An 11,886-nucleotide genomic window follows, 5' to 3' on the forward strand; every position below is an offset into this window, starting at 1 on the left:
CCCTCCTCATACAAGAAAAGGCTTTGTGTTGCTAAGCGATTAGAGCAGATGTAATGAGATTTACCCCAATCCTGCTTTGGCCTTTCCTATCTTCAGTAAAACTGTGTGTTTGTATGTCTTTTTCTTTCTCGCTCTCTTTTTTTTTCAGGCCTGGGGGAAGGAGGGGGAAGAGGGATGAATTTCTGAGTCTGCCTCATACACTGTAGCAAATAACAGCGTAACTTTGCCTTTAGTTTAATGAGTCTGGATATTTACTATTCAGAAGTGAGCAAAAAAGAACACCTGTCTACACAAGGAAGAGAAATTTCGCCTTTGTAACAGAATGAAACATTATCCTAATGTTATATTCATAGCCATAAATTACTCGCTACACTTTCTTTGCATACCTTATCTACACACTTGCAAAAGTGGGTAAATAAAAAGCTGGAGACATTATAACGGTTATTATTTTCATAATTAAACATTCGTTCTAGGATGGGTTAAAACAACGACTGTTTGTTCTGAGGTAATGAGGGATTTAGTAATTTCCCCCACACGCTTAAGTAACATATTGATAATTTTGAGGTGGCGGGAGTTAAATGAATGTATAGAAATTCATGTTTAAAGCAATGCAGCAATGGAAAAATTACATTAAATTCCGGTGTAGTCAATGACGTTTTCTGTTTTAAGTTTTTTTTTTAAATTAGCCCCGTGCAAATAAATAGTAAAGCTGTACAAAATCAGGCTAGATTTTTAATTCTGTGAGGCATGCCGGCTATCCCAGTTTTTGTTGGTTGTGGTGGGTTTTTTTAAAGATGCATTTTGCGCTTTGCTTTCCGCTTGGCTTGATGCACGCAAACTGAATTTTCAAGTAATGCAGGAGGGGAAAAAAGGGGGAGGCGAATTCTGGTCACGTCCTTGCTAACTGACAACAAGCAGGCTAGCCAAAAAAAAAATCTTTTTGAATCTTGGTAATTGGGTACTTTTACACTCAGATCACGCTATTTGGCCAGAATAATAAGTTTAGGAAGATCAGTGTCATTTCTACTACCTTGGGGTTTTTTATTCCCCCTAGTCCCCCTTTCCCCCAACGATTTTATTGATTGCTTGTCTAAAATAAATATATAAAAGGCCCACCAAAAATGTAGCTTGTCTATTTCGGTGGCTCTAACTATACGTTTCTTCCTATTTTCCTCTACCCTGTTTCATTGGAGGCGGTGAGAGGACGGTCAGAGCAGTGAAATTGTGGGATGGAGCGCCCTCTTTTTTAGGGTTCATTCTTTTAGGAAATTCTTTAATGTGCAGTGATTTCATGAAGGACAATGAAGCCATTAATCACCCCGGAGCCTCTTGGTTTGGATACACATTTGCAACATAGAAGGGCAAGAAAACAATTGTAATACCTCTGTATCTTTGCATATATATGTTACATCCAGCATACATACAAATACTCCATATGCAACGTATCTCTGACATGTTATCACGTAACACTTTTCTCTTTACATTCATAGTTATCAGTGGCAGAAATAAAATTACATGCAATAGGCAGCTGATCACTTGAATTTTAAAAAAGGTTTTATTACGAAACTAGCTTGTATAAAACATGGTTATACAGGACTTTTGTAAGTTTGTAATAAAACAGTAAGAAAAGGCAGTGGTATAAGGGCTTTTTTCTTCCTTTTTTCTCTTTTTTCAAAAGGCAGCATATAAAAACAAATGGCTACCATTTTGGTGTTTGGACAATAGCTGCATAAACTTTGTTCACTTTGAACATTGTTTAATAAACATTATTAATACATTAACAAAGTTTCTATAAAGTAAGACACGTTGGTGCTAAAGTACATCTGGAGGAATTCCAAGTCCTTTACAAAACCACATACAAAAATGGCAGTTGTAAGGTAAAGGTAATGTTGACTACATGTCTAAATATCAAGAGGTAATAAGCATTACATAGTTTTTTTTAAAAAAGTCTCAAGATATACACATTTTAAACCATTTGTACAAAAAACCTCTATAAATTTCTCTCTTATGTACAAAAATAGCTTAATATATCCCCAAACTGGTTAGGATAGATACAAATAGATTTTCTTATAATAAAAAATTCACAAAAAAAGGATTGGAAGCATTCGATGATGAAAATGGTAGGAAAAAGTCAAAGTGGTGGGGGGAGGGGTGACTTTAGAGGGTTCTTTGAGTACAGCATAGTTTAATTTCAAAATCTCCACAAACGTTAGGAAACTAACTGTGGCCATAGTGTAATGAACACCAGTCTTTAAGGGCTACAACTGTAGTGGGGGTGGGGGGTGGGGAAAGAGCCCCTCTCTATGTTGAGGCTAGGCAGTGCTCTTCCTTAGATGGATAGGATGACACATGTTTTTGAGGACACATGCTTCATCGTGCCGTGGTCCCCGCAGCTTTCAGATCCATCTTGGTCTTGTGAAACTGACCGGAGTGCAAAGGCAGTGAGTGCTTCAGTGTTCTTGGAGAGGCGAGACAAGCTCCTCGTGTGCTATGTATTTCCCCTTCCGCTGGGGGAAAAAATGCATTTTGTTTTTGCAACAGTCCTGTAACAACAAACAAGAGAGAGAGTCAGCATCAAGGTAGCTCTTAGGTACAACCATCTGCAAGATCTAGGCGGGGGCGGAATTCTGCTCATCCGCAGCTTCACGAGTGGTCACTGAGCCCTTCCCAGGGCTGCACAGACCCCCCCTCCCTTCCCCAATACCACCCCCAGGCTGCGGATCCCGGTAATAACAGATCCCCCGGCTGCCCGGGAGCGCCCCGAGAGCGGCTCCCGCAGAAGCCAAACCCACCTGCTGCAGCCAGAGCTCAGAACCAGTTGGTGAAGTCCAGGAGCTCCTGCTCTTCGGGGCTCAGCGGGTCGTAGGACCCGTCGTCGGAGGAATAGGAGGAGACGGGGGAGCCTGCCATGGAGTTCATGTCGTGGGAGTAGCCGGGCGAGATGGTGGGGGACAGCACCCCGGCCTGGAAGGCGGCGCTGACGGCGTCGTGCTCGTCCAGCAGCTGCTGCAGGGCGCGGATGTACTCGACGGCCGAGCGCAGCGTCTCCACTTTGCTCATCTTCTTGTTGGCCGCCCCGTTGGGGACGTGCTCCCTGAGGGTGGCGAAGCCCAGGTTCACCAGCTTCACCCGGTTCCGCTCCCGCTCGTTCCGCCGCGCCACGGCCGCCGGCTGCTGCTGCGGGAGGCTGTAGCCGAAGCCGCTGAAGTTGAGCCGCCTCTTGCAGCGCATCAGCTCCGGGGAGGACGAGCGCTGCCGCTTGACGGGCTTGGGCGCCGCCGCCGCCTTGCTGGCCGGCGAGGGCTGGCGGCCGGCCGGGCTCAGCGGCGGCGGCGGCGGCGGCGGCACGCTCTGGGCGGCGGCGAAGAAGCAGGCGGGCTGCAGGAACTGGCTGGCGCCGCTGTCCATCTTGGCAGGGCTGGCGCTGGCCATTGGCAGCCAGCGGCGGGCGAGACGGGGCGCGCGGGGCGGGCGGGCGCGCGGCGGCCGCTTGCTGCTGCTGCTGCTGCTGAGGCGGCGGCGGGACTCGCAGGGGGACGGAGAGAGCGCGGCGCTTTCTCCCTCTCTGCCCCCCTCCTCGGCCCCCCTGCGCACCGGGCTGCGGGGAGGCTCGTGGCGCTCGCGTGTGCGCTGCCTGCCTTGCAAAGGCCCCTTTTGCAAACCGCCGGCTGGGGATTGTGTCTCTTATAAGGGGCGGCCGGGGCTTTGCCGGCCTCTCCCCCTCCCCCCCCCAACACACACTCCCCCTGCGGGGTCCCCCCCCCACCCTTCGCCGCCCTCCCCCTCCCCACACGCTCTGCACCTTGCGCCGTCCACGCTCCCCGGCTTTGCAGTGAGTGGCCGGGGAGCGCGGCCGCCTTTTCAACGCGGGGGGGTGGGGAAGGGGGGAGAAAAAACCCACAACACACGGGGCGCCCCGCACACACGCGCTGGCCCCGGCCCGGCCCCGCCTCCGCTCGAAACAGCCCCCCCCCGCCCTTCCCGCACGGCCTCCAATTCATTCACCCGCCTCTCCCCGCCAGCCCTACCCCTCCCGGGTTTGTTGTTGCAAGTGCGTGCGCCAGGCGCGTGCCGCTCTCCCAGCCGCTGAATAAACAACTGGGCTGGGGAAGGAGCTGCAAGGGGAGGGCGGGGGGCGCTCGGTTGGGAAGAGACCCAGAGGCTGGAGCAAGCGCTGATGGGCTGGGGGATGTAGGCAAGCCTCGGGGTTGGGGGCGCACAGAGAAGCGGGAGGTCTTTCTGGGACCAGCCCCAAACCCAACCAGAAGGGGAGGCAGGCAGCTCGGGGGGATCTCACCCAGCCCCGACAAGGTGCCCAAGCTATGAGCTTGCACAGAGGCTTGTTCTCCTGGCGAAGCAGGAGACGATTTGCCGTGCTTAAGCTCAGGGTTAAAGCGGTCGCTGCAGATTAAAGTGGGGCAGGAAAACGCATGGCAGATCTAGCAGCATCGGGGACCCATAAATAGAGACGTTTGGGGAGGGAGAGAGGGGCGCGCCTTTGGACGCCACTGAAATATACTAGATTTTAGGAGAGAGAGGGGTTTGGAGAGAGAGGCGTGGGGGAAAGAAGAAAGGCAGGTGGAAAGTCCGATCCTGAGAGATGCTGAGCACCCGTCACTTTCCTGGAGCGCAGTGAAAGTCCAAGGTCGCTGAGCACCTCGAGGAGTGTGGAAACTTATCAATGTTTTTCTAAAGAAATAAGGAGAAACTGTTGGCGTGGATGTGTCCGTTGTTCTGCACAGAGATGCTGATAGCGTCCCCGCAGAAAAAAAAAGGGTCTTGCAAGCAATATTAGAGAGTTGCGGGGGGGATGGAAGAAGACCCCGGAGTGGGAGTGGGGGTGAATAAACACAAAGAGAGAGCTAACATTTCCCAGCCTGCTGGATTGGGACGTGGTTGGCTTGTTTAAGTCTTCGGGTAAAGTCAAGATGCCTGATCATATTTCCTTGATTTACTGGGTATTGTGAGGCTTAAATCAGTAATGTTTGTCAAACATTTTCTTCATTTATTATTATCTGCATTACAGTAGCACTCTGACACCCCAAACAAGATCTGGGTTCCATGGTGTTATGTGCTGTACAAACACTTTGTCAGAGTGCCTGCCCTGAGGAGCTTACAGTTTAAGGCCCCTTTCAGGAAAGCATCACTGTTCAGGACAACTTTTAATCCCATGCATAAATCCCATTAAAGTCCATGGGAGTTAAGCATGTGCTTAAAATTAAGCACATGCTTAAGAGCTTTCCTGAGTTGGGGCATAAATAAACAAGAGAGACAAAGGACTGGAGATAAAACGTTTTATTGGCTCTAATTTACAGATGAGGAACTGAAGCACAGAGAAATTAAATGGCTTGCAGACAGCCCGCCTATGCCAGAACCAGGGACTGCACCAGATCTCCTGTGTGCTAGTCCATGTGGTATGTACAAGACCATCCTTTCTCTCTTTTTTGAGATGGTTGGGTGGAAGGTGCCATAAGTGCTAAGTATTAATTCTTATTTTATGATGATGATAGTACATAACCTACATATTTTTTTTCATGTGCAACAATAAGATTTTCAGTTTCAAAAGTAGTTATCCCCTCTGAACCAGGGAGTTTGTAGGTGGGAACCAGCCAGTGAAGGAGCATTAGCTCTGTCCAGCAAGGAGAGCACCTGAAAAATCACTCCCCAATAGTTACAGTATTGAAACTCCAATTGAAGTCAATGGGAGTTTTATACTGACTTCACTGATAGCTAGAACACTGTTAATCATAGAAATAAGACATGGAAAAAAGTAAATAATCCACTCCATCTTCCCTTCCAGTGCAGGATTGTTCTCTACCATGGATTATCTATTGTTTTGTCCAGCCTAGTTTTAAAAGTGCTAGGCATTAACAAATAGTACTGTGTTGATGGTGGGGCATTCCCATATAAGATTTATTTTTAAAAATCAGTTTATGAATCAGACTAATCAATTTGTGCAAATGAATGCTAAAGAACTTTCCTTATTCTGCTGGCAATGTTTGGTTAAATAATAAATATAAGTAGCAATAGTATGTTTTTCACTCATATAGTGTCTTTCCTATGCAGATCTCAAAGTGCTTTGCAAGCTTCCATTAAGTTTCATAATACTCCTGTGAAGTAGGTATGACATTACCAGTTTGAGAAGTAGGTAAGGAGACTTGCCCAGACAGAATCAGTGGCCAGAAAGAAAATCCCAGGCATGTCCTACACAGGGAAAATGCCCCTCAACATTATAATTGGTTTTTTAAATGGTTCAGCTAAACCTGTTCTAAAACCAGTTGGAGACGCACCATAGACCTGCTTTAAGCAGCCTGAATTGGTTTTAGTTGATCCAATACCATTTCAAAACCACATGGTTCAGATTACCTGGAGCCTGGTCTACTCTGTGGCTCCAATTGGATTTTAAATTGCTTAAAGCTGATGGAGATAGTTCAACTGACATTTCCTCAGTGTAGACCAGGTTCCTGGATCTTATCTTCTTGTTCCCTGCCCTCAACCACTAGAGCACACTCTGACTGGGATGGATTTAAGAGAGTATAATCCCGGGCTAATGGTTTTCTGGTAAGACACTGCTACTGCACTGGAGACTGGTTTGCTTTTGGTCCAGGCTCAGACTCCAAATAAAAAGTGTTGCCTGCAGTTTTGACCTTTCACTGGAGGCATGGCTATGTTTATGAAGACATGGCCTGCCACTGATTTAACTGAAAATACCCAGCTAAACAGAAATCACTATGGATATTATTGAAAAAGCCATGTCTTTAATGGTCCTGAATTCTGATCCACCTATGACTCTTGCCACCTGTCCCGAGCAGCATGAGGATAATGGTTTTGTGGCTTTTATTGGACAAATTAGTTAGTGCCTTTGTGTCTACTACATGTTTACATGAAAGTATTGGTTTAGTTTCCTCCAGGTTTAAGGTTTTTACCAATGCTCTCTCAAAATAATGGCCTCTCTATGTTATGTCTTCACCTCTCTTTGTAAATAGTCTATCTATTTAATTTGTGAAACCCTGATTGTACATCTGCTGCAAAAGCAAGCACTGGATATAGATGAAGGGCCTTTTTCTCCAGTACCTTACACTGGTTTACCTCAGTGTGACTCCACTAAAGTAAATGGGTGAAATTCTGGCTCCATTGAAGTCAGTAGCAAAACTCCCATTGACTTCAGTGGAGTCAGGGTATTAACCAATACCTCTACACCCACACTAAAGCCAGTTAGCTGAATGGAGGAAATGGTTCAAAAAGTTGAATTGGAAATAAATATTGTTCTATTGTTTGAAAGACTCTGCTGCACTCTGGCAGGCTTTTTATTAAAAACAAAACAAAACAAAAACTAAAAATTCAGCTCAGCCTCATGTACTTTTTATTTATACTTTCCCATTGTTGCTGCTGAACAATTTATGGGTAAACATGGGAATTTTTACAGTGGGTTAGACTAGTCCAGTATCCTGCCTCAAACAGAGGTAAGCATCACATACTTCAGAGAAAGGTAAAGAAGCCCTATAATGGGACTGTTATGTAAAAATCTGCCCATGAGGAAAGTTCTTCTGAACTCCCTGGTTAGCTTATGCAACAAAGCAGGAGGGTTGATATCCCTTATATTTTTTTATCATTATGTGAGTGTTCATATTGTCCATATAAATCAGTGGTTTTCAAAAATTGTTAATTTGCGGACCCCTAAAATTTTTTGAATGGAGGTGAAGACCCCTTTGGAAATGACTCCATGGGATCAGTGTGTAAGCTCTTCATGTCTTCCCGAAATGGGGCTGTTAGGCATTACCATGGTTACATCAATAAATAAATAATAATTAATAGTAATAAATAATGAATACTGTCTCGTGGCAGTAAATTCCACATGTTAATTATGTATAGTGTAATAATCCTTTGATCAGTTTTGAATTTGTTGCCTTAAATTTAATTGTATGTCCCTTTGCCCTTATGAGAAAGATAAAAAGGTCTGCCCAAAAGATCTCCTGTATGTCATATTAATTATTTTATGTATCTTGGTCATGTATACTCTTATTTGTCTTTTCTCTGATTAGTCTTAATCGTTCATCCTCTCTAGATATGGAAGATGAAATAGGGTAACCAGACTTGGACCTATTGTTCAAGCAGAGGATATACAAATGACCTATACAATGGCATTATATTCTTTTGGTTTTAATTTTTGTAGTTTTTGTCCTGCTTTAGACTTGTACTGACTCGGAGGGTGAAGTGGAGTTAAATGCATATTGTCAGTGTATTTTATCTCGATATAGATGAAGGCAACTAGAAATCCTAGTGGTTGAATTACTGAGGCAATATAGATGGATAAACAGGTGTGCAACAGTAGACTCTGGGCGCTGGAGTTCCATTTCTGACATATCCTGTTAACATAGGGGAAACACGGTTTTTTGGTGTTACCAATATCGCTTCCCCAGGCTGCATGTTTACAGTGCCAGGTTAACATAACTACCTGTTTCCTAAATAAAAACAAACAAAGAAATGATACAAAGTAATCTTGAAGCATCAGAGGGGAAAAAAAAACCACGAGTCCAATGTTTATGGTTTTGAAAGGAGAGCCAGGGGGCCTTACTCAAGTCTTTCTTCACTTTTAATTTTGCCTGTGAAAGGACTGCAGGCGTCTTAATATGGAACAGACTGTTGCAGCGCAATGACATCTATTAGCATGTTTCCTAGTATCATTTCCAGTTCACCTAGTTATATTAGGCCAAGGGCCGTATTGATGTCTCCTTGCTATTCAGAGAGATGATGGAATGTGCTGATTGCCCACAGTATCTCTAGGTAGTGAAAAAAAATTCTCAAAAAGCAGTCCTAAATTTGTGCCAGCACCTCCAAATTTGGCAGTTCATAGCCCCGCCCCCTTGGGATTGCTGCATCAGTTCTGAATGTAAAAAAATTTCTTGAGCCCTGGCACCTTCTGTAATTGCTTGAGCCCTTGCACCTCTTTCCATACAAATTAAGCACTGTCAAAAAACTTGTTGAAATATTACAATCTAGCCCCCGGGTATCCAACTAACCTGATTTTAAATAATAATAATAATAATAATAATAATTAATAATAAGGCACAGCCTCTTCTGCAAGCCTCAGAATTAGAGTCCCAACAGTCAGTTTTATAAGGATGGGAAAGTACCTGGAAAAGATGAGTAGTGTACGAGGTACTTTTGAAGAGCTACAATAGAAACCCCACTATTTCCATCTTGAAAAGGGTTCTGGACACAGTTAATAGCATATCTGACCCACAAAACAAACTTGCGCTTGCCATGGGAGAGTGGAAAAACTTCTTTACCAGAACACATCTCGTGACTACACCAGTCCCGGACTGTCTCTATGTTAAAAAAACCAAACCAAACCAAACCCGACTTTTAAAAAACTATTTTAAACATTGGGCCGTATAGTAGTCTATTGTCTACTTTCCAATCAAGTCACTTACCAGCGTAAGGTATCTATTGATGCTACATGTACAGATAATAAATATTTGTTCCAAGTTTTTTTCCACCGTTATGCAGTCGCCCCGCACCAGCAGTTAAGAGTTCTGAATTCTAACATAATGATAAATATCCCTTTCCCCGTTCACTGTTTTTTTTTAAATCTTGTACTGTCATTATTTTATTGTTTCGCCGGTTTTTTTTTTTTTGGTAAATTGCAGCTACACTCAGGAGTTCTTTTGAAGCCCCCTCCCTCTTTACTTTTCTAAGCTCTTCTTTTTTTAAAAAAAAGGCCCATTTACGTTATGATTAAATACCGTCTTGGATAAGCATAACGAAAGTCGTTAATCTATATAGATCTTCAAAGAATCAATATATTCTGAACTTTTGTAGGATTTGTTACACTCCATTTTGTTACAGTAGGCGAGCTCGTCTGGGTCTGGGCACATGTGTTTCTCCCCCTCCCCCTAAGAGTGAAAATAAAGTAAAAGGTCTTTCATGGTAAACAAAACCAGCTTATTCTCCACATAGAACACATGAATAGCTGGAAAAAAACTTACAATAAATGGTGCATTTTTTTCTCTGCTGGGTATAGCATTCAAGATCAGTCCAGTATTCAAGAAGCAGTCCATTTTTTGCTCAGCAAGAGAGTTTAGAAAAGAAGCGTGGGGTCTATTCAAGGATCTTTTCCCCCTTCACAATTGCTGGGCTTTATGAAACCTATCTTCCATGCCTTGTCAGAGTATTTCTGGGGACCAATTAGTGCTTTGTTGCAAGGCTTCTTTGCTGAATCTTTGAGCAGCAAGAAAAAGCTCTCTTGAGTCTCCCCTTATTTTGACTATTTCAGTCATTACTCAGTGTAATAATTAATATGACAACTGGACGCTGAAGTTTGTATAGAAACACCTCGGCTGCAGGAGAGAGCGTGCAGTGGGTGGTAACAAGCTACAGATCAGACCGAGAAGCCACACACACAAAAAAGAGAAAGGAATGAATGAAAAGAAAGAAAGAGAAGGAATAAAGATAAATAAATAGTTGGCACAACCCGAAGAAACATAAAACAGAATGGAAAGAAAAAAACGCAATCAGGAGGGAGGGGGGACAGAGAGAGGTTAACTTATTTTGAAACAGTTTTCTGGATCAGACACTATGTGCATCTAATTTCCAAGTGTTGTTAGTCTCATAACACAGAAAAGAGAGATTTCTTATGATCGGTCATGTTTAAGGAGTATTTCAATACACGTTGGAGGTGTAGTTTAAGATTCCTTTTAGTAACAGTTTAACCCTATGGAAGGAGGTTTGCTGGCTTTGAATTTTAAAGAACTGGCCATTCCAAACCACGTTAGAGGCTAATGCGCCATACTGCGGGTTTGAATAGTCCTCTCCTGTAAAATCTGCCAGAAGAGGACTAAAGTGTATGCCCTCTGCTCGTTTAAAGTACAGAACGACAAGGATGTTTGAGTCTAAGGCCGTTATTGGAATCTTCTAGGAATATTTACTGGAATGGACCCTTCTCGACTTTAGAGACATTTCTTGGGCTGCCAATTAAAAAAAGTCTCCGTGTTTCTCGAACCATTAGGGCATAATAAATAATTAGAGGTTTTAAGCATATTAGATACAGCTCATGCTAATGAGCTACATCAGATATCATGCTAACCTGAAGTGACAGTTTGCATATAAGGCGCGGGGACGGGGGGGCACACTGCAACTTTTTTCGAGTCTTCTCTCCTATGAAACCACAAGCACTGTGGATGTCCGCACTGCAGTTCTTCAACAACCCTCCCTTTTAATTTTTTTTTAATTTTTGCAAATGTTGGCGTGTTTTTAGTTCACAAAGCCGTGTTATTATATCACAAGCATCCAGCTCCCCCCACAATCACCATTTGTGGTATGTAAGGATCTGAAGTGCAAGGTTGCTCACTGAAGGCACCGAGGTGAGGATGAGACATGCCATTAGATATTATTGCCTGTGCGTTTTCCTTTCTCCTGGCTTGAAAATATTGCAACTTCTTCTTGATCCGTCAGTTCCCAGTCATGCTTGAAGTCACTGGCACAAAACAGCTGGGGGGGGGCTATATTCAGCCCCTGATTTCGTTGCCCTCCCACTACACACACTCTCTCTCTCTCTCTCTCTCTCTCTCTCTCTCTCTCTCTCGCGATCCACCTTTCCGAGGACATGGAAAAGGGTAGGGGCAGTTTGCCGAATTAGCTGAGGTCAGTCGTGTGTCTCCATTGTGTGGCCACGTGTCCCGTGTCCATCAGGACCTCCCGAAGTCCAAAGCAGCCCGACTCCTTGCAGCACAGAACGGGAGCATCAATCAATCCCCCAAGTTCTTCCTGTTATTCCCCAGATGTCAGCGACTAATGCGGAAATATTTACTTTCCCTGCAGGTTGGAAGCAACTGTGCACAAACTAACACTTAACCTCTGTACCTTGGGCTTAGTTCAGTCCAGCTG

The 11,886-nt window shown here is 44.3% G+C and overlaps 1 protein-coding gene across 1 annotated transcript; it reads right to left on the bottom strand.

Moving 5' to 3' along the window:
* Positions 1 to 1,573: 1,573 nt before the first annotated feature.
* ASCL1 (achaete-scute family bHLH transcription factor 1) lies at positions 1,574 to 3,701 on the bottom strand. Its single transcript, XM_045014989.1, has 2 exons — positions 2,793 to 3,701; positions 1,574 to 2,543 (listed from the first exon to the last, which is right to left on the bottom strand). Exon 1 carries the CDS (start codon positions 3,430 to 3,432, stop codon positions 2,809 to 2,811), a length of 624 nt encoding a protein of 207 aa, XP_044870924.1. The 5' UTR covers positions 3,433 to 3,701; the 3' UTR covers positions 1,574 to 2,543; positions 2,793 to 2,808.
* Between the last annotated feature and the right edge of the window lie 8,185 nt (positions 3,702 to 11,886).

The sequence above is a fragment of the Mauremys mutica genome, chromosome 1 (genome assembly GCF_020497125.1).
Source record: "Mauremys mutica isolate MM-2020 ecotype Southern chromosome 1, ASM2049712v1, whole genome shotgun sequence".
In the NCBI taxonomy this organism is placed as follows: domain Eukaryota; kingdom Metazoa; phylum Chordata; order Testudines; family Geoemydidae; genus Mauremys; species Mauremys mutica.